The sequence below is a fragment of the Sciurus vulgaris genome, assembly GCF_902686455.1.
Source record: "Sciurus vulgaris genome assembly, chromosome: 6".
Taxonomy (NCBI): Eukaryota; Metazoa; Chordata; class Mammalia; order Rodentia; family Sciuridae; genus Sciurus; species Sciurus vulgaris.
The window spans coordinates 421,270-444,342 of NC_136466.1; the positions used below are offsets into that span (position 1 = coordinate 421,270).

General features: G+C 61.6%; 1 protein-coding gene across 1 annotated transcript in view; it reads right to left on the reverse strand.

Moving 5' to 3' along the window:
• OBSCN (obscurin, cytoskeletal calmodulin and titin-interacting RhoGEF) overlaps positions 1 to 5,286 on the reverse strand; it is a 147,531-nt gene extending 142,245 nt beyond the window's left edge. The window contains exons 1-3 of the mRNA XM_079143430.1: positions 5,130 to 5,286; positions 1,132 to 2,134; positions 272 to 541 (exon numbers count right to left, since the gene is read on the reverse strand). Coding sequence (XP_078999556.1) covers positions 272 to 541; positions 1,132 to 2,113 — 1,252 coding nt within the window. The 5' untranslated portion in view covers positions 2,114 to 2,134; positions 5,130 to 5,286. The remainder of the gene's footprint in view (positions 1 to 271; positions 542 to 1,131; positions 2,135 to 5,129) is intronic.
• Between the last annotated feature and the right edge of the window lie 17,787 nt (positions 5,287 to 23,073).

Consider the following 23,073-nt stretch of genomic DNA (forward strand, 5'->3'; position numbering starts at 1 on the left):
GCCCGGGCTGGTCGGCCCAGCCCCTAGCCCGCGCCGGAGCTAGTCTACCCGGGTCGCGTTCGCCTATTCTCGCACCTGACTTGGCCGGGCCCACCACCTCGGGGGGAGGGGGGGGGCATCCTCCGGCCCCGCCCCGGCCGTCCCGCCCCTCGCTCCAACCCGACTCCGTGCCCCCACCCGCTCCATCCCCTGCTGGACCCCAGCCTCGCGGCTTCTGTGTGCCTGCCGCGCCCCTCGGCGGTCCATCTGCGTCCCCGCCCTCCCCGCCTGCCTTGGACAGCGAGCTCCGCCACCGTGCGGCTGCCCTCCGTGGTCTCGCAGATGTACACCGCGTCGTCGTCGGCGGAGACGTTGCGCACGGTCAGCCGGCGCTCGGTGCCCTCCTCCTCGATGCCGTACTTGGCGCTCGCCCACAGCCGCGTCTCCTCCTTGAACCACGCGGCCTCGGTCGTGGGCTGCTGCACCTCGCACTGGAACGTGGCGGACTCCTTCTCCCGCACCTCCAGGTCCTGCAGCCGCCTCTTGAAGGGCACGGTGGGCTCTGTGGGGACGGGCTGGTGAGAGGGGCCGGGGTCTGGGAGTGGGGAAGCGGGACCCGAATACGGAAGAAGAAGAAGGTGGGGGAGGTGGGAAGGGTGGAGAGGGTGTAGGAGATGAGGTGGTGGTGGCAAGGGGCCAGGGGGTGGGGACCAGAAAGGAGGAAGAGGCAGTGCGGTAAGGGTGGGGACGTGGGGCTTGGGAGGGAGACGTGGTAAGGGAAGGACAGGCGGACAAAGGAGGAAGGTCCGGGAAATGGCGAGGTTGGGAGGGGTCCCCGCAGGGTAGGGGTCAGTGGGGTGGGGAGGTGCAGGGACTTGGTGGGTCGCGCAGCGGGGTGGGGTCCTTAAATTCACAGCACGGACGGAGGATCATTGCCCGTGCATTTTGCAAACCAGAAACAAAAACCTGAGGAAGGTGAGAGCCACCCAGACCTCCAACTCTGGATTCCACGACCCGACGTTCGCCGTGGAGCTACTGTGGCGTTGGCCTCTAGGGCCAAAAGACGTGGGTATAGGGACCAGGGAGGACCCTTGCCCGCGCTGCAGACAGCTACTCTGCACCGCGCCTACGCGCCTGGCACCAAGACCTCACCTCGCACAACGACCAGCACGGAACTGTAAGTCTGGCCCACGAGGTTGGACGCAGTGCAGGTGTAGAGGCCGCGGTCCGACTGCTTGCAGAACAGGATCTTCAACACGAAGTTCTCTTGAGCGTCCTCATACACCACATGTCGCCGGCCTTCGGTCACCAGCTGCCCGTCCTTCTTCCACACTGTCTCAGGCTTGGGCTCACCCGTAACGTAGCAGCTGAGGCGCGCGTGCTTGCCCTCTGTCACCGTGCAGGTGCGCGTGCCGGCGCTGGGTGGTGAAGCCGGGACGCCCTCGGCGCGCATAGCCTCCCGTCGTTGCTGCAGGTGCGCCAGAAGCGCGGCCGTTGAGGCCCCAGGTGGGCTGGCAGCCTCGGTATCTGAGTCCACCACGAGTGCGGCAGCAGCGCTGGCGGCACCCAGCGGGTTCTCGGCCCGCACCTCGTAGGTGCCACCGTCCCGCGGTCGCGCCGCTCGGATGCGCAGTGCGCTCGCCTCGCCTTGCTCCTCCACGCGCACACGGGGGGCGTCGGGCGCGCCCAGGCGCCGCCCGTCCTTGGACCAGCTCACAGCCGGTGGTGGCGAGCCGCGCACGCGGCAGCTGAAGGTGGCGTCGGCGCCCTCGCGCACGCGGATGGACGTAGGCCGTAGCAGAAAGTGGGGCGCCTGCTCGGCGCACGCGGCCTCGGCGTCCACTTGCAGGCCCACAGCCGCAAAGGCTTCGCCGATAGCGTTGCGCGCGCGGCACACATACTGCCCGCTGTCACCAAGCGCTAGGTCCAGGATAGTGAGGCGGTATATGTCGCCGTCCTGGGCCAGGCGGAAGCGTGCGCCCGCCTCCACCGGCTGCCGGTCCTTCTCCCAGCTTACATGTGGCGTAGGGTTGCCCACGATCTGGCAGCTCAGTGTGGCGTCCTTACCCACAGACACGACGAAAGCCTTGGGCCGGGTCAGGAAGCGCGGCGCACCACTGAAGGAGTGATCCATGGTGGTGGCAAAGCTGGGGACCTGTGACCGAGTGGAAAGAAGGTCAACGGTAGTGTTGGAATGGACCCCTCGCCTGTGCCCCACCCGGCCCCTCCCTACTTCAGTGCCACCGGCAGAACCCAGTTTAGTGCGGGCTGCCATAGTCCCATCTCCGCACTCTACCCTACCAGCCAGCCTCCCGGGATGGAGCCATGGCCCAGCAGTGCAGATTTCTTTGGGGTCTGGCACTTGAAAAGAACTCTTTAAATGTGAAGGCATCTCCTCCCGCTTCGGTCCTCCTCCTCCGAGGGTCCTCCAGCTGGCAGGCAGGCCTGCTTCTCCAGCAGCCTGGCACTTGGCCTCCCTTCGGACAGCTCTCCCCACAGACTTACCCAGTACACCCGTCCACTCTGCCTGTGGGTGCCATCTCCTGCCACATACTGCTGCTAGCAGGGGTCTAAAACTCCAATTTGGCTGTTTCCCTGGTACTAAGAGGGGGAGGTCTGTCACATAACTAATTAGAACAAATTAAAAATAAATAACTAATAAAATTTTTACAAAGAGGGGAGGCTTTTTGAGCCCAGCCGCTGTTGTATACATGGTAAGCCACGCCCTTCTCTACACAGCCAGCTCTGCCCCAGCCTCCTCCAGGGGCGCCCACATCCTTTACCCTCTCCTCCTCCCTGCCTTCAGCTCCCCAGCCTGTGCTGTCTGCAGCTGCCCTGGGCCAAGGCTGGCCTCGCCTTTTCTGCAAGGCCCACATGTCTGTCCCCTTAGCCCCAGAGCACCAGCACATTCTTCAGCAGCAGCAGGGAAGGAAAGGAAATCCCCCGGCCAGCCAGGCTCCTCTTAGCCACACAAGCACCCCAAGCCCACTCAGCTGCTCCAGCCACCACACCCTGGCTTAGAGTGCCAGCCTGCAGCCTGCCCTCCTCGTACTAGTACCCTGGCCCAGATGGGAACAGGGAGATTGGAGAGGGGGACCGTGCACAGTCAGTCCTGCCAGCTCTGGGCAGGGAACAGGTCAGAAGGCTCAGTCCTACTAAGCACCGTCAGTGCCCAAGCCCCTGGCAATGCTCTGTCAACCTGAGGCTGAGCCCCTGCCAGCCCCCAGCACTACTGAGGGAGAGAAGATGGTGCCTGCCTGCATTGGGTCTGACCTAAGAATGATGGGGGGAAGCCCTGCTGCCCACCCTGGGACCCCACTGCAGAGACCATCGCCACGCACCCTGCATCCAGGCAGAGCCCCGTCTCGGGGTCCAGGTTGCCCGCGATGGCTGAACTGGGCCCAAGTTCCCAGCACCCTCCAGCTCCCAGTGCTGATTCGGGCACCTAATCTCCCTTAATCCCCTTCCAGGAGGCTGAGCCTGGACCAGGGCTGGGCTGGGCTGTTTGCTGACTCACTGTGCAGTCAGCACCTCTGTTTCCCCTCTACAGCCAGGCCCCATCTCTCTGGGCCTCTGGAGGATTTGGGCACAGACCAGGACCCTGGTCTAGAACCCGCTGGGCACCTTTCTGTGGAAGTACTACTTCGACATCAGCATCCAAAGACCCGAAGCTCCAGGTCTTCAGAGTGCTCCCTGAAATCATACGGTCAGTCTGTGGGTCCCAGAAGCAGGACAGCACCCTTCTACCCCAGCCCCACCACGCCCAGAGCCTGAGCTGCCCAGCAGAGCTGCATGACCCAGTGTGGGCAGGCAGCCTGTCGCTGCAGGTTTATGAGGCCCTGGCCCCAGCCCTGGGCAAGAGTGGTGGAGACCCCAGAGGACTTGTAGGCCTGGGGGACAGTGCCTCGCCCCGCAGTCTGCTCAGGACCTGCATTCCCAGCACCGGTACTTCCAGGTGGCGGCTTGCCCCAGTACTGGCCATGGGACCCAGGGTTCGTCCAGATGTAACAGCCTCAGAGGACCTCAGCGCCCTTCAGGTAGACATTCCCACTGGTCAGCAGGACTGAGCCCAGAGCAAGGCTGCTGCATGCACATGCTGCAGGATTGGGGAGCTGCTCCCTTCCCGGGCACCCATTTGACAGAGGAGGAAACTGAGGCTCCCAAGAAATCCGTCCAGGGACACGTGCAGAAGCACTCTCCTCCCCACCTGATTCGGACGGGTATCTTACGAATGTGCATCCTCAGGAACACAGCAGAAGCTTCCTCAGCAGGGAAACAGGCCAGTGCCTTTCCTCAGAGTCTGCCTGGGAAGGTGGCTAGTGGACCACACTGGGCTCCTCAGCCCTTGGAGGGCTTCTCCAGGCCTGCAGGGCTCTTGGCTCCCTCTCCCACCCAGGCTGCCCCCAGGAGCCCCTGCACCTGGCCTCAGCCCCACCCAGAGTCCTCACCCCACCCCACTAGGAGCCCTTCGTGTGAACTTGCACAGAACTTTGCCACTTTCTGGTCCTTGCAGGGTTGGCCTGTTTTCCAGATGGACCCAGAGTGGGAGGTGGCTCAGGGACCTCACCACCGCACCTCACCCCATTCCGAGGAGCCCCACCTGCAGGCCCACCCCCCAAGATGGAGTCCCGAGACCTGTGGCCCCTGCGTCCTTTCAGAGTGCACGTCCAAGGGCAGCTCCTGAGCTGCGCCTCACCTTAGACCCCTGGGCCTGCCCACCTCCCCCACTCCAGGGGAAATTCTTTCCTGGAATCAAGTGTCAGCGCCCCTCTGGCTGTCCCCTCCGCTGAGCCAACGGGCCCAAAATAGCCCCAGCTGTCAGCAGGCATCTATCTCAGTACAGCTGGGGGCAGGGCCAGCCGGACCCCCAGGCAGCTCTGTAGTCGGGGACAGTCCAGGGGGGCAGTGGGTGCGCCCTGCTGACCCCAGACATCCCAGGCCCCAGTGGGACGGGCTGCCCCTTCCCCATTCGAGGGCCTGGCACTGGATTACCAGAGGGCTGGAGACTGGAAACCACCCACTCCCTGCTGAGCCAGGGACTCGGCCCCGCTCAACCCCAGAGTCCAGCAGTTGCGCAGAACTTCAACCTCCACGCAGGACTGCAGGGACCCAGGCTGGTCACTGTTCTACGCCAGTCTCTGCCTCCTCACCTGTCTACCGTGAGCTCGGGTGGCACCCAGGCGGGGGCACAGATGGTGCGTCAGGGACTGCGGGTCTTGCCTCCTTCCTAGGGCCCAGGACCGACGTGGTTCCCACCCAGCAGCCCACACTCCAGCCGGTCCTCACACTGGACAGGGACGAAAGGACAGGCAAACGCAGTCAGCTGGAGAAGGCTGGGCCCGCCCCCACCCCACCCCCACCACAGAGAGGCCAGCCCAGCCCAGCTCCAAAATAGCCCTGGTGTCACTGTCCCTGATTCAGTTTCAACCTCGGCCCCAGGAAGGCAAAGGGCAAGGTGGCCAGGGGCACAGCCAGAGCAGGAAGATGCCTGTGTCCTCCAGCAATGGTATGGACGGGGGTTGGCACAGCAGGCCTAGTCCCTCCTCAGAGCAGTGTCTGGAGTCCAGGGGGAAGGAGTTTGCCAGCAGGACAGCTCCAGGAGTCAAGTGTCAACTCTGAACAAAACCTAACACTGAGCATTAAGAGAGACCCATTACCACTTTAAGAAAGGACCCAGGACCACCCAGGGGCCCAGGACCACCTCAAGAGGACCCTGTACCACCAAGGGACCAGGACCATGGCAAGTGAACCCAGAACTACCCCGGGGGACAGAGGACCACCTCAAGGACACATATCTGTTTTTCCAGATGAACACAGAGTGGGAGGTGGCTCAGGGGCCCCACCACGGCGAGGAGCCCAGGAAGAACTCAAAAGCACCGAGAACCACCCCCAAGGGACTAGGACCACCTCAGGTGGACCAGGCATCACCACCAGTATCCCCACACCACTCCTGGGGACACAGAACCACGTCAGGTGGACCAGGCATCACCACCAGTGTCCCCACACCACTCCTGGGGACACAGGACCACCTCAGGTGGACCCAACACAAGCCCCACGGGCAGAGTACCACCTCAGGTGGACCCAGGACCACCCCTGGGGACACAGGACCACCTCAGGTGGACCCAACACCAGCCCCAGGGGACAAAGCACCTACTCAGGTGGACCCAACACCAGCCCCAGGGACATAGCACCACCTCAGGAGGATCCAGCACCACCTAAAGTGAACACAGCACCACTCCCAGGGACACAGGACCACCCCAGGTGGAGCCAGCAACACCCCCAGGGGACACAGGACCACCTCAGGTGGAGCCAGCAACACTCCCAGGGGACACAGGACCACCTCAGGTGGACCCAACACCAGCCCCAGGGGACAAAGCACCTATTCAGGTGGACCCAACACCAGCCGAAGGGACATACCACCACCTCAAGAGGATCGAGCACCACCTAAAGTGAACACAGCACCACTCTCAGGGACACAGGACCACCTCAGGTGGAGCAAGCACCACCCCAAGGGGACACAGGACCACCTCAGGTGGAGCCAACAACACCCCCAGGAGACACAGGACCACCTCAGGTGGAGCCAGCAACACTCCCAGGGGACACAGGACCACCTCAGATCGACCTAACACCAGCCCCAGGGGACGAAGCACCTACTCAGGTGGACCCAACACCACCCCAGGACATAGCACCACCTCAAGAGGATCCAGCACAACCTAACGTGAACACAGCACCACTCCCAGGGACACAGGACCACCTCAGGTGGAGAGAGGACCACCCTAAGGGAACACAGGACCACCTCAGGTGGAGCCAGCAACTCTCTCAGGGGACACAAGACCATCTCAGGTGGAGCCAGCAACACTCCCAGGAGCCACAGGACTACCGAAGTGGAGCCAGCACCACGTTCAGGGGAAACAACACCACCTCAGGTTGACCCAGCACCACCTATAGGGAAAACAGCACTACCTCAGGTGGACCAGCACCACCCCCAGTGGAAACAGCACCACCTCAGGTGGACCCAGCACCAACCCCAGGGGACATAGGACCACATCAGGTGGAACCACCACCACACCAAAGGGACACAGGACACCTCAGGTGGAGCAGGCACCACCCACAGGGGACACAGGACACCGCAGGTGGAGCCAGCACCAACCAGAGGGGACACAGCACCACCTCAGGTGGACCCACCACCACCCCTAAGGGACATAGGACAACCTCAGGTGGAGACAGCACCACCCCCAGGGGACACAGGATCACCCAAGTGGAGCCAGCAACACCAAGAGGGGACATGACCACATCAGGTGGACCCAACACCACCCCTAGGGGACATAGGACAACCTCAGGTGGAGCCAGCAACACCCCTAGGGGACACAGGACAACCTCAGGTGGAGTGAGCCCCACCCCCAGGGGACACAGAACAACCTCAGGTGGAGTGAGCCCCACCCCCAGGGGACACAGAACAACCTCAGGTGGAGCCAGTAACACCCCTAGGGGACACAGGACCACCTCACGTGGAGCCAGCCCCACCCCCAGGGGACACAGGACCACCTCAGGTGGAGCCAGTAACACACCTAGGGGACACAGCATCACCTCAGGTGGAGCCAGCCCCACCCCCAGGGGACACAGGACAACCTCAGGTGGAGCCAGCACTACCCATAGGGGACATAGGACAACCTCAGGTGGAGCCAGCGCCCCCCAGGGGTCATAGGACAACCTCAGGTGGACCCAGCTCTACCACCAGGGTACACAGGACCACCTCAGGTGGAGCCAGCCCCACACCCAGGGGACACAGGACCACCTCAGGTGGAGCCTGCAACACCCCTAGGGGGCAAAGGACCACCTCAGGTGGAGCCAGCCCTACCCCAGGAGACACAGGACAACCTCACGTGGAGCCAGCAACAGCCCCAGGGGACATGGGACAACCTCAGGAGCAGCCAGCCCCACCCCGAGGGGACACAAAACTACCTCAGGTGGAGCCAGCACCACCACAGGGGACATAGGATCACCTCAGGTGGAGCCAGCACCACTCCCAGGGGACACAGGATCACCTCAGGTGGAGCCAGCACCACTCCCAGGGGACACAGGATCACCTCAGGTGGAGCCAGCCCCAACCCTAGGGGACACAGAATCACCAAAGATGGAACCAGCCCCACCCCCAGGGAACACAGGACCACCTCAGGTGGAGCCAGCACCACCCCCAGGGGATATAGGACAACCTCAGGTGGAGCCAGCACCACCCCCAGAGAACAAAGGACCACCTCAGGTGGAGCCAGCAACACCCCCAGGGGACATGGGACAACCTCAGGTGGAGCCAGCACTACCCCCAGGGCACACAGGACCACCTCAGGTGGACCCAGCCCCACGCCCAGAGGACACAGGACCACCTAAGGTGGAGACAGCCCCACTCCCAGAGGACACAGGACCACCTCAGGTGGAGCCAGCACCACCCCCAGGGGACACAGGACCACCTCAGGTGGAGCCAGCAACACCCCTAGGGGACACAGCACCACCTCAGGTGGAGCCAGCCCCACCCCGAGGGGACACAGGACAACCTCAGGTGGAGCCACCAACACCCCCAGGAGACATGGGACAACCTCAGGTGGAGACAGCACCACCCCCAGGGGACTCAGGACCACCTCAGGTGGAGCCAGCACCACCCCCAGGGGACACAGCACCACCTCAGGTGGACACAGCACCACCCCAGGGGACACGGGACCACCTCAGGGGGAGCCAGCACCACCCCCAGGGGACACAGCACCACCTCAGGTGGACCCAGCACCACTCCCAGGGGACACAGGACCACCTCAGGTGGAGCCAGCACCACCCCCAGGGGACACAACACCACCTCAGGTGGACCCAGTACCACCCCCAGGGGACACAGGACCACCTCAGGTGGAGCCAGCAAGACCCCGAGGGGACACAGCACCACCTCAGGTGGAGCCAGCCCCACCCCCAGGGGACACAGGACAACCTCAGGTGGAGCCAGCCCCCGCCCCAGGGGTCATAGTACAACCTCAGGTGGACCCAGCTCTACCCTCAGGGCACACAGGACCACCTCAGGTGGAGCCAGTCCCACTCCCAGGGCACACAGGACCACCTCAGGTGGAGCCAGCAACACCCCCAGGAGACATGGGACAACCTCAGGTGGAGCCAGCACTATCCCCAGGGGACACAGGACCACCTCAGGTGGAGCCAGTACCACCCCCAAGGGACATAGGACCACCTCAGGTGGAGCCAGCAACACCCCCAGGGGACACAGGACCACCTCAGGTGGAGCCAGCCCCACCCCCAGGGGACCCAGGACCACCTCAGGTGGAGCCAGCACCACCCCCAGGGGATATAGGACCACCTCAGGTGGACCCAAAACCACCCCCAGGGGACATAGGACAACCTCAGGTGGACCCAGCACCATACCCAGGGGACACAGGACCACCTCAGGTGGAGCCAGCAACACCCCCAGGGGACATGGGACAACCTCAGGTGGAGCCAGCACCACCCGTGGGGACATAGGACGACCTCAGGTGGAGCCAGCCCAACCACCAGGGGACACAGGATCACCTCAGGTGGAGACAGCAACACCCCGAGGGGACACAGCACCACCTGACGTGGAGCCAGCCCCACCCGCAGGGGACACAGGACAACCTCAGGTGGACCCAGCACTACCCCTAGGGAACATAGGACAACATCAGGTGGAGCCTGCCCCCCACCCAGGGGTCATAGGACAACCTCAGCTGGACCCAGCTCTACCCCCAGGGCACACAGGACCACCTCAGGTGGAGCCAGCACCACTCCCAGGAGACATAGGACAACCTCAGGTGGAGCCAGCACCACCCCCAGGGGACATAGGACAACCTCAGGTGGAGCCAGCACCACTCCCTGGGGACACAGGATCACCTCAGGTGGAGCCAGCAACAGCCCCAGGGGACACAGGATCACCTCAGGTGGAGCCAGCACCACTCCCAGGAGACATAGGACAACCTCAGGTGGAGCCAGCAACACCCCCAGGGGACCCAGGACCACCTCAGGTGGAGCCAGCACCACCCCCAGGGGACACAGGACCACCTCAGGTGGAGCCAGCACCACCCCCAGGGGAAACAGCACCACCTCAGGTGGAGCCAGCACCACTCCCAGGGGACACAGGACCACCTCAGGTGGAGACAACCCCACCCCCAGGGGACACAGCACCACCTCAGGTGGACCCAGCACCACTCCCAGGGGACACAGGACCACCTCAGTTGGAGCCAGCACCACCCCCAGGGGACACAGCACCACCTCAGGTAGACCCAGTACCACCCCCAGGGGACACAGGACCACCTCAGGTGGAGCCAGCCCCCCCCCAGGGGTCATAGTACAACCTCAGGTGGACCCAGCTCTACCCCCAGGGCACACAGGACCACCTCAGGTGGAGCCAGTCCCACTCCCAGGGCACACAGGACCACTTCAGGTGGAGCCAGCAACACCCCCAGGGGACATGGGACAACCTCAGGTGGAGCCAGCACTATCCCCAGGGGACACAGGATCACCTCAGGTGGAGCCAGCACCACCGCCAGGGGACATAGGACAACCTCAGGTGGAGCCAGCACCACTCCCTGGGGACACAGGATCACCTCAGGTGGAGCCAGCACCATCCCCAGGGGACACAGGATCACCTCAGGTGGAGCCAGCCCCACCCCCAGGGGACACAGGACCACCTCAGGTGGAGCCAGCCCCACCCCCAGGGGACCCAGGACCACCTCAGGTGGACCCAGCACCATCCCCAGGGGACACAGGACCACCTCAGGTGGAGCCAGCAACACCCCCAGGGGACATGGGACAACCTCAGGTGGAGCCAGCACCACCCGTGGGGACATAGGACGACCTCAGGTGGAGCCAGCCCAACCCCCAGGGGACACAGGACCACCTCAGGTGGAGCCAGCAACACCCCGAGGGGACACAGCACCACCTGATGTGGAGCCAGCCCCACCCGCAGGGGACACAGGACAACCTCAGGTGGACCCAGCACTACCCCTAGGGGACATAGGACAACATCAGGTGGAGCCTGCCCCCGCCCCCCAGGGGTCATAGGATAACCTCAGGTGGACCCAGCTCTACCCCCAGGGCACACAGGACCACCTCAGGTGGAGCCAGCAACAGCCCCAGGGGACACAGGATCACCTCAGGAGGAGCCAGCACCACTCCCAGGAGACATAGGACAACCTCAGGTGGAGCCAGCAACACCCCCAGGGGACCCAGGACCACCTCAGGTGGAGCCACCAACACCCCCAGGGGACATGGGACAACCTCAGGTGGAGCAAGCCCCACCCCCAGGGGACACAGGACAACCTCAGGTGGAGCCAGCACCACCCCCAGGGCACATAGGACAACCTCAGGTGGAGCCTGCACCACCCCCAGGGGACACAGCACCACCTCAGGTGGAGCCAGCACCACCCCCAGGGGAAACAGCACCACCTCAGGTGGAGCCAGCACCACTCCCAGGGGACACAGGACCACCTCAGGTGGAGCCAGCCCCACCCCCAGGGGACACAGGACCACCTCAGGTGGAGCCAGCCCCACCCCAGGGGACACAGGACCACCTCAGGTGGAGCCTGCACCACCCCCAGGGGACACAGCACCACCTCAGGTGGAGCCAGCCCCACCCCCAGGGGACACAGGACCACCTCAGGTGGACCCAGCATCACCCCTAGGGGACACAGGACCACCTCAGGTGGACCCAGTTCTACCTCCAGGGGACACAGGACCACCTTGGTGGACCAAGCACCTCAAATGGATCCTGCACGGTCTCAGGGGCACAGGACCAGCACAAGTGACTGCAGGTCTGCCCAAATGGACCTAATCCACCCCAGGAGGACCAGGGTCACTGGGCTGCTCACCACCGGAACTTCCTGGGGGCTGACAGTGGAAGAGGGCAGTGGGGAGCTAGGCACAGGTCTGTGGGCCATGTCTGCCCTGCCCTGGCCGCACCTGTGACCCAGCCCAGCTTTTTTGTCCTCCCTGCTGTGTCCACCTGGCTTCAGGAGCCCGTTCACTGGAAGCGGGTTGCGCAAGACCCCCAGCCTGCCCAGGGTGAGGACCCTGCCCAGAGGCAGGGTACATGCTGTGGGTACACTCTGCCTCGAGCCCGGGCTCACCCCCACCCTCCCCACCTTGGGGACAGATGTAGAATGATGCTGTGTAGCCATCCCCCACCCACGGGAGAGGACGAGTTTTACCTGGTGGCAGGGGACCCAGTAGGAGCCAGAGGCCCAGCTGGAGGGAGTCCTGGGCCCTTCCCCAAGGAGCAGAAGCGCCCGCACCTGGTTCTGAGGAAAGGGGCAAGGTTGTCCCTGCAGGTCCCACGGGGGACGTGAGACCCAGGACAGATGCCGAGGCAGGACCCCTGTGGCCCATGGTACCCCTCTGCTGAGGGGCCTGCACCGCGGGAGCCAGAGAAGGGGTTGGCAGGAGAGGTCTGGGCTGGGCATGGTGGGTGCTCGGGCTGCGGGAGCTGAACTCCCAGAGTCCACAGGCTGGGAGTCGGGGCAGGGAAGCGGGTGGCCACCAAGAGCCAGGCCACCAAGAGCCAGGCCGGGCTGCTCCACTCCTCCAGCCTTCCTCCTCCTCCCAAGGCCAGTGCCAAGGTCTCTGTTAGGCGGCAGACTGGTCACCACTGAGGAGTCCAAATCTGAGAGTCTTTATTAACTGGCCGCTGACTGTCTCACACCCCCAAAATGGCTATCGGGAGAACAGCCCCGACCACAGGGCTGCAGGGGCTTTTATACCAGAAGCCAGTACATCAGTCTTAAGTGTCTGTTGCTATGATTCAAAATTACAAACTAGCATCATGGGATCTGAAATCGTTAGCAGAGGGGGAAGCAGGTCAAAATGACCTTACTTAGGTACAAACCAAAGAGCGGTTACTAACACCTAGACAACCACTGTTGACATCATTGTTAACACGGCACACTGCTTAGGAAGCTGGGAATCAAAAAGAGAACAGTTTTTCACTGTACAAGAATTGCCATTTTGCCATTTTGTGTTGCCAGCCGTGTCATGCTAAGCACCTGTTGGCGGGTACAGAGGCGGGGTTCCCATGGGAGAAGCATTTCCTGCATGACGGGGAGTCTCAGGTAAAATGGGGTCTGTGTAGTCATTGTCCACATAGCCTGGCCTATGACATTTCCATGGAGCCAAATCGGTCAGCCTGTCACAGTCACATACTGGCCCACAGCTTCTGGTGAGGAGCTTCTTCCAGGCTGCAGACAACTCGCCTTTTACGTCCTCACAGGGCGAAAGGAGAGAGAGCTCCCTGGGCTCCTGACAGTCCCCCTGGCGAGGCTCCAGCCCATGTCCGAGCACCACAAAGCCTGCTCTTAACGCCACCCCTGGCAGGGAGGCACTTGGCACGGCGCCTGCGGGTGCACGACTTGCAGTGCACAGCACCAGTGAGGGGGGAAAGAACTTGGAGATGCCACCCCAGGAGCATGATCCCGGCAAACCACAGTCACTGCATAAGTGTGGATGCATGCATGTGGCTGCAGGTGTGCACATGCATTCACACAGCACGCACATGATGGCCTGCGTGTCTGTGTGCAGTGTGCTGGGTACCCTCATGTGTCCACATGCACGCATTAGTGACTGCATTGTGCATTGTGAGTAGTTGCATGTGGATATGCACAAGTGTGCCCGTGTGTGCCTGTGGGTGTGTGTGTGGGCACACCTGTTGTGTGGAGGCAAGCATGTAAGCATGCCCCCACCTTCCTAACACAGGGCCATGGGCGGCCAGCGAGGAAGTCCATACTGAAGGGCAAGGACCATCCCACCCCAGAATCCTGGCCGCCCCCCAGCTGTTCCCACTCAGCTCTCTGGCCTTTGCCCTGCTCACCACCTTCCAGGGTAGAGGCCTCTCCTTTTGTTACATGTTTCCTGGCCATGAATTCCTGTTGTTTTCGCTTAAGTTGTTATTTTAACTGATACATAAAAACTATTATCATGTTGGCATCGAAACAGATAAAACCAATGGAATAGAATAAAAGACAGGGAGATGGAGACAAATCCACATACTTACAGCCACCTGATACTTACCAAAGGTGCCAAAACACATTCTGGAAAAAAGACAGCCTTTTTAACAAATGATGCTGGGGAGACTGGAAATCTATAATGGAAGTAGATCCCCATCTTTCACCTACCACAAAAGTCAAATCAAAGTGGATCAAAGCCTTAGGAATTAGCCCAGAAACTGCAACTGCTAGGAAAAAACAGGGTCCGCACTCCATGATATAGGAGCAGGCTCAACAAATAAAACCGAGGCTCAATAAGTGGCATGCTGTCAAATTGCAAAGGTTCTGCACAGCAAAGGCTATGATTAAGAGCATGAAGAGGCAGTCTACAGAATAGGAGATCTTTGCCACCTGCTTCTCAAATAGGGCATAAACATCCAGAATATAAAGAACTCAAAACACGAATGCCAAAAAAATCACTCAATAAATAAATGGGCAAAAGAACTAAACAAGTTTTTAAAAAGAAGAAACACAAAATGGTCAACAAATACATGAAAAAATGTTCAGCATTTTGGCAAATGGAGAAATGCAGATCAGAACTACACTGAGCTGGTGTGGGGGCCTCGCCTGTGATCCCAGAGGCTGCAGAGGCTGAGGCAGGAGGATTGTGAGCTCAAAGTCAGCCTCAGCAACTTAGTGAGGTTCTAAGCAACTAAGTGAGACCACGTCTCTAAGTAGAATGTAGAAAGGGTCGAGGATGTAGCTCAGTGGTCATGTGCCCATTTCATCCCCGTGCCAAAAAGAGACTACACAAAGGTGTCATCTTGCTCCAGTCAGAATGGCAAGTATCAAGAATATGAATCACAGGGCTGGGGAGATGGCTCAGTTGGTAGAGTACAAGGCCTTGGGTTCGATCGCCAGCACTGAAAAAAAAAAAAAAAGAATATGAATAAATGCTGTTGAGGATGTGGGCAAAAGGCACACTCATACCTTGTTGGTGGGATCACAGATTAGTGCAACCACTCTGGAAAGCAGTGTGGAGATTCCTCAAAAAGTTCCTCAAAAAGCTAGGAATGGAACCTCCATATGACCCAGCTATTCCACCCCTTGGTATTTATCCCAAAGAACTAAAATCAGCATACTATCGTGATACAGGCACATTAATGTTTATAGCAGCTCAATTCACAATACCCAAGTTATGGAATCAACCCCGATGCCTGTCAGTAGATGAAGAGGATCGAGAAAGTGTGGTATATATGCAGAAACGAGTTGAAGTGAGCCATAAAGAAGAATGAAATAACAGCATTCGCCTGTAAATGGGTGGAAATGGACTCAGAAAACCAAGGCTGGGCTCTTTCCGTTCGTGTGTGGGAGCTGGAGCGGATGAAGGAAAGGTGGTAGGGAGGGGTTGGACGTCGTGAAGATGCAGGCAAGATCAGCGGACAGGAGAACGGGAGGGAGGGAGGGTGGGAAGGGGAGCAAGCACGGCCAGGAGTCCAGTAAAGCAGGCCGTGTTCACACGTGGATGCGCGAGGGGCCTCGCCTGTGTGCACACACAGAAAGCGCCAGTCAAACACGGAGGAAGAGAGGCCAGCAGAGCGAGGGGAGAGGCTGGGGAGGCGGGAGGGGCGGCACCCGACCTGAGATCGATACCTTGCATGCACGCCTCGTCATATGAACCCAGCCACCATGCATGATCATGCTGCTCCGGTAAAGAACGTCCAAGCCGACAGGCGATGTGAGGAGCTGAGGGCATCATGACCGCACGCCTTGAAGGAGAACTCTGCGCCTGCACCACCCTTCTTGGGAAGCAGTACTTGTCCCCCGAGCTCTGGTGTCACTTGCCATGGAACCTGGGGTGCGGTTCTCACCAGGACTCAGTGCTGGGCCCAGGGTCCTTCCACACACTCGTGGGCACCCTTCGCCACACACCGCCACTGGGCCGCACCTGGCCAGCAGGGGCAGATGGGTCTGCCCTTCACACGCGGTTCTCACAAGCAGGCACCGTGAGGGGCTTCCGAGCTCGGTGTGCTGGACACGCTGGTTCAGCTCGCGGAGAAGGCGCTCCACCACACGCCCGACAAGGCTGAAGGCCATGGTGCCTGCTCCTGGCGCTGGGAGGCAGGGGTGGAGCCTGCTCCACAGGGCCCGAGGGCCACAGGGAGAGCAATCCCTACCCCTGGCCTAGGAGGGAGAGAAGCTGAAGCAGAAGCAGGCAGGGCAGACCGGAGCTTGTGGACAATGCTGGGAGGTCACCAGACCAGGGTGGGGCAGGACCATGCAGGAAGGCTCCAACCCCGACACAGCCCACCTCCTCCTCCATGCTCCTCCAGGTGTGAGCCTCCTCCGTGCTCTGTGTGAGTCCTCCTTCGTGCTCCTCCATGCATGAGTCCTCCTCCATGCTCTGTGTGGGCCCTCCTATGTGCTCCTCCATGAGTCCTCCTCTATGCTCCTCCATGCATAAGTCCTCCTCCATGCTCTGTGCAAGTCCTCCTCTGTGCTCCTCCATGTGTGAGTCCTCCTCCATGCTCTGTGTGAGTCCTCCTTCCTGCTCCTCCATGAGTCCTCCTTCGTGCTCCTCCAGGCGTGAGTCCTCCTGCTCCACAGTCCACCTTCCTCTGTGCTCTGTGTGAGTCCTCCTGCTCCACAGTCCCCTCCTCCTTTGTGCTCCTCCATGTGTGAGTCCTCCTCCATGCTGTGTGAGTCCTCCTTCCTGCTTCTACATGAGTCCTCCTCTGTGCTCCTCCAGGCATGAGTCCTCCTACTCCGCAGTCCCCATAGTTCCAGGGTGTCCACATGGAGCAGGACAGAAGGCAAACATGGCCAGGTGATGAGGCACAGGAGGAAGGCAGGGCTTCAGGCACACCCTGGCCCCAGGTGTCAGCCTCGCTCGGCCAGGCTGAACGACCCTGAGGGAGGACAGAATCTCTGGTTGCTAACCCTGCACAGAAAGCATCCCTGAGCCCCCAGCGCTGTGCAGACGGAAGCTGGGGCCCCGGGGTTCAGGGAGGGAAGTCGGCATAGATACCAGAGGGGGATTCTCAGAGTAAGGGTGTCGCTCAGGACCAGCAGAGCGTGGCAGGGCCGCATGAGCTAAGCGCTGCCAGGGAGGCCGAGGCTAGGGAAGGCTGGAAAGGCACAGGGAGGCTGCCTGAGCCGCCTGGCCCGCACCTGGTGGTCTTGGAGACCCAGGCAGGCGTTGGTGAGGGCGCTGGCGAGGTCGTCGCTGCGCAGCTGCTCTGTCCAGAGGTCTTGTCTGCGCTGCTGTGGGCTGAAGAACACAGCAACTTCTGTCCCGAGCCGCCGAGGTGCGGGGTTTGCCAGGCGCGGGGCGGGCGGGAGCCCCGAAGGCTCGAGAATGTGCCCACCTCAGAGGGGCAGGCGGAGCCTTCCCCAGCGGAACGTCCGGCTCTGATTTTGCCTGGGTCTGACAGGGAGCTTTCTTCCTGGATCATGGCCTCTCGCAGGCATGAGGAGGGCGCCCAGGGCACAGATGTCCCAGGGAGAGACGGACCAAGCTGAGGAAAGTGCCCAGAGTAGTGGGCACGCAGCAAGCCAGACCCAGGGGAAGCGGCCAGGGGCGGTCAGGCGCCACCAGGCCGGGGCGGGGTGGGGCATCGGGCCACGCCCGATGCTGCAGGAGGAGAGGCGGCCTGGGAGCAGCGGTGGCAGCCTGGGCAGAAGAGAACAGAGCCAGGAGGCCGCCAGGTGAGCCCTGGTCCACGCAAGGGCAGACCTGAGCCACAGGAGGGGAGCTGGCACCTCCAGCTGGCTCCAACCTCTGACAGGACCAGCAGGTGCTGCCCATCCTCAGACCCCCAGGGACCATCATCCGGAAGGGAGAGAGCAGTGCCCCCACCTGCCTCCAGCCACACTGAAGGCCGGCAGCAGGACGCAGTAGAAATAGCCAGTCTACAGGAAGCGAGCCCTCCTCCAGCAATGCCCTCCGGCCTGGGGACTCATTCCAGGGTCCTTGGACACCAGGACTCGGATGCTCAGTCCCACTGTGGACAGGGCAGTGCGTGCCTGCACCCCACCTGCCTGAATCACCCCCAGACGACTCGGATGCTCCAGTCCCACTGTGGACCGGGCAGTGCCTGCCTGCGCCCCACCTGCCTGAATCACTCAGACGACTCGGACGCTCCAGTCCCACTGTGGACGGGGCTGCGCCCCACCTGCCTGAATCACTCAGACGACTCGGACGCTCCAGTCCCACTGTGGACGGGGCAGTGCCTGCCTGCGCCCCACCTGCCTGAATCACCCAGACGACTCAGACGCTCCAGTCCCACTGTGGACTGGGCAGTGCCTGCCTGCACACCACATGCCTGAATCACTCAGACGACTCGGATGCTCAGTCCCACTGTGGACGGGGCAGTGAGTGCCTGCACCCCACCTGCCTGAATCACCCAGACGACTCGGACGCTCCAGTCCCACTGTGGACTGGGCAGTGCCTGCCTGCACCCCACATGCCTGAATCACCCAGACGACTCAGATGCTCCAGTCCCACTGTGGACGGGGCAGTGCCTGCCTGCACCCCACCTGCCTGAATCACCCAGACGACTCGGACGCTCCAGTCCCACTGTGGACTGGACAGTGCCTGCCTGCACCCCACATGCCTGAATCACCCCCAGACGACTCGGATGCTCCAGTCCCACTGTGGACTGGGCAGTGCCTGCCTGCACCCCACCTGCCTGAATCACCCAGACGACTCAGATGCTCCAGTCCCACTGTGGACGGGGCAGTGCCTGCCTGCACCCCACCTGCCTGAATCACCCAGACACTCAGATGCTCCAGTCCCACTGTGGACGGGGCAGTGCCTGCCTGCACCCCACCTGCCTGAATCACCCAGACAACTCGGATGCTCAGTCCCACTGTGGACTGGGCAGTGCCTGCCTGCACCCCACCTGCCTGAATCACCCAGACGACTCGGACGCTTCAGTCCCACTGTGGACTGGGCAGTGCCTGCCTGCACCCCACATGCCTGAATCACCCAGACGACTCAGATGCTCCAGTCCCACTGTGGACTGGGCAGTGCCTGCCTGCACCCCACCTGCCTGAATCACCCAGACGACTCGGACGCTCCAGTCCCACTGTGGACTGGGCAGTGCGTGCCTGCACCCCACCTGCCTGAATCACCCAGACGACTCAGATGCTCCAGTCCCACTGTGGACTGGGCAGTGCCTGCCTGCACCCCACCTGCCTGAATCACCCAGACGACTCGGATGCTCCAGTCCCACTGTGGACGGGGCAGTGCCTGCCTGCACCCCACATGCCTGAATCACCCAGACGACTCGTATGCTCCAGTCCCACTGTGGACGGGGCAGTGCCTGCCTGCACCCCACCTGCCTGAATCACCCAGACGACTCGGATGCTCCAGTCCCACTGTGGACGGGGCAGTGCCTGCACCCCACCTGCCTGAATCACCCAGACGACTCGGATGCTCCAGTCCCACTGTGGACGGGGCAGTGCCTGCCTGCACCCCACCTGCCTGAATCACCCAGACGACTCGGACGCTCCAGTCCCACTGTGGACTGGGCAGTGCCTGCCTGCACCCCACATGCCTGAATCACCCAGACGACTCGGATGCTCCAGTCCCACTGTGGACTGGGCAGTGCCTGCCTGCACCCCACATGCCTGAATCACCCAGACGACTCGGACGCTCCAGTCCCACTGTGGACGGGGCAGTGCCTGCCTGCACCCCACCTGCCTGAATCACCCAGACGACCCTCACGCCCAGGGCGATGTGATCAGCCGCTTCGCGCCCCGGCTCAGAGGTGGGCAGAGCCAAGCCTGGGCTCCGCCGTGCACGGACTCCTCAGGTCAGACTCCACATCTGAAGGAGGGGGTCCCTGTGTCAAGGGACCCAGTGACGAGGGCGACTGTAGCCTGGGCAACGGCCCAGGAGGGCAGGCAGCCGGCTCTGCACTGACCAGCAGGCCAGGAGGATGGGACCTGACCCAGAGCACGGCCACCACCCCCAGGGAGCAGAGCCCGGCAGCAGGACGGGGACTCGCCGAGGCCACGTCGCCCTCCAGCACAGGAAGCTCTTCCTGGGGCTGCTTCCTGCCCCGTGCCCCCCGAGTGCAGTGCTGATCAGTACTGCACACACGCGTGCTGTGCGCGGCTCACACGTGTGCTCCTGACCAGCCAGACACCTCTGGGCCCTCTGCGGGTCTCGGAAGGGGCGGGGCGCTCTGAGCTGACATCCCTGTGCTCCGGGAGCTGGGTAGTGTCGGGAGCTTGGACCAGAAGCGTTTCATGCTGCAGAAATCTGCACAGCCAAACGGCCGTCCTGGGGTGGACCGCGTCTGAGTCAAAGCCATTTCTAGTTCACGTGACCTCACGCGCGGCGTCTGAAGGAGCCTGGACAGTCATACTCCAGTTTTGACTAGAGCCCGTCCCGTGGGGTCAGGAGGGATGTTCCACTGTGGCACAAGGCTGGCCACAGGGGCGCGGACTGGAGCTGGCACGGGCTCAGGGATGGAGTCAAGAAATGGAACACTTCAGTGTAGAGTGGGCATAATGGCTGTCCAGGCAAGCTGAAGGAGCTGGTGGCACGAGTCCCCCATGGCAGCGCAGCTCAGTGCCACACCCAGGACGCTGGTGTAGACAGACCGCGGCACTGCCTGTCTGTGCAGTCCAAGGTGTGCAAGGGCGCACAGCACCCCACACGCAAACGCCGAGTCGGCCCGCTTTCAGCCCCGCGACAAAACACCTGACACAGGCTGACTTCATGAAGAAAAAGAGGCCTACTGAGCTCCCCGTCCAGAGGCTCACAGCCGCTGTGATCTGTGGGAAGAAGGAAGTGCAGCAGCACAGGGTTTGGCACTGTCTGCAGTCTGAGGCCCCCCTGGGGTCTTGGAACACCCCCACGGCTATGGGGGGTCACTATGGTGGGCAAAGGAGGCAGGAGCACTTGCTCACGAAAGCCAGCTCGCCCAGAGGCCCCCAGCCAGCCCTGACCATATCCCTGGTCAGCTGGCAGTGCTCCTCCCTGCTCCCGGCTGGGGTTGTGGCCAAGCGATGACCACAAGCCCAGGGTCCCACAGAGGCACACACTTCCCAGCTCCCGCCGGCAGAGGAGACTGGCTCCTGGCCAGTGTGAGCCGTCCAGCGCCCCTCCTGCAGGCTGCCCAGCCTGCTCAAGAGCCTGACCAAGGAGAGCCAAAGCTCTCCAGGGAAGCAGCCCACTGAAGCAGGGGGCGAGGTGCACGCCCCTGACTGTCTTCAGGATGGTAGGGGCTGGGACGTGGTCTGCGCATCCCCAAGGGTCCTGCTCACGTTGACACAAAGGCAACGCTCAGCCCCACTCCTAGGTGTCCAGAGGGTGAAAAGTGAAGGCAGTGGTGTTCAGAGGTGGCCCTGGGAGCCATGGGGTTAGATATGGTCATCAGGGCGGTGCCCCAGGAGGAGCCCGCATGGCCTTGGACGCAGGGAGAGAGAGCAGAGAGGACAGGAGCCACACACACGCTCCCTGTCTCCTGGCCCGCGAGGCACCGCCTCAGGACTCGCCAGCAGGAGGCCTCACCAGAGGTGGCCCCTCACCCTTGAACCACATGCCAAAATAAACCTCTTTCCTTTTAAAGTTCATAGCCTCAGCTATTTTATCATACTAACAGTAACAGAAAATACAAGCTCCTTATGTCCAGATCAACAACTCAACCACAGGCAGCTGATGTACCAGAGAACCAGAGATATGCCGGGAAAACCTCCTGGGTCAGAACTGACCTCCAAGTCTAGCTAAAATACGTGCCAAGAGATGCCAGATGCCCTAGGGCACTGCTGAACACAGTAAATCAATCATTCAACAATTAATGGATCTTCCAACTGTGTACAATGACCACCAGAGGGATGAAGAGAATCTCCTGGAACCACAGTCCGCCCTCGTAGGTAACAACAAACAAACTCCTTGGTAAACGGCAACCAAAGAAAGAATCCTTCAGATTGCTAACTCAGAACATTGGAAAGGAGCACTTAAAATTGTCATTATTACCCAGATTAGGAAGGAATATCACAGTGACCTACACTCCTGAGGGATGCACTAAACAGCCTCCAGTGGCAGTGTGGTGTTCGTGCTCGAAAACCTGCTGACAGTCCTGGGGACAGGGACCTGGAGGCCCAGCATGGTGTCAGCTCATGGAAACCCTCCAGACGGTCCTGGGGACAGGCTCCTGGAGGCCCAGGATGGCGTCAGCTCATGGAAACCCTCCTGATGGTCCTGGGGACAGGCTCCTGGAGGTCCAGGATGGCGTCAGCTCATGGATACACTCCTGATGGTCCTGGGGACAGGCTCCTGGAGGCCCAGCATGGTGTCAGCTCAAGGAAACCCTCCTGATGGTGCTGGGGACAGGCTCCTGGAGGCCCAGCATGGTGTCAGCTCATGGAAACCCTCCTGCTGCTCCTGGGGACAGGCTCCTGGAGGCCCAGCATGGTATCAGTTCAAGGAAACCCTCCTCACAGTCCTGGGGACAGGCTCCTGGAGGCCCAGCATGGGTGTCAGCTCATGGAAACCCTCCTGATGCTTCCGGCCACAGGCTCCTTGAGGCCCATCATCGTGTCAGCTCATGGATCCACTCCTGACGGTCCTGGGGACAGGAACCTGGATGCCCACCATGGTGTCAGCTCATGGAACCCTCATGATGCTCCTTGGGACAGGCTCCTGGAGGCCCAGCATGGTGTCAGCTCCTGGAAACCCTCCTGACGGTCCTGGAGACAGGCTCCTGGAGGCCCAGCGTGGGTGTAAGCTCATAGAAACCCTCCACACGGTCCTGAGACAGGCTCCTGGAGGCCCAGCGTGGGTGTCAGCTCATGGAAACCCTCCTCACAGCTCATGGAAACCCTCCTCACAGTCCTGGGGACAGGTTCCTGGAGACCCAGCATGGTGTCAGCTCATGCAAATCCTCCTGATGGTCCTAGGGACAGGCTCCTGGAGGCCCAGCGTGGTGTTAGCTCATGGAAACCCTCCTGATGCTCCTGGGGACAGGCTCCTGGAGGCCCAGCATGGCGTCAGCTCAAGGAAACCCTCCTGATGGTCTTGGGGACAGGCTCCTGGAGGCCCAGCGTGGGTGTCAGCTCATGGAAACCTACCTCACGGTCCAGAGGACAGGCTCCTGGAAGCCCA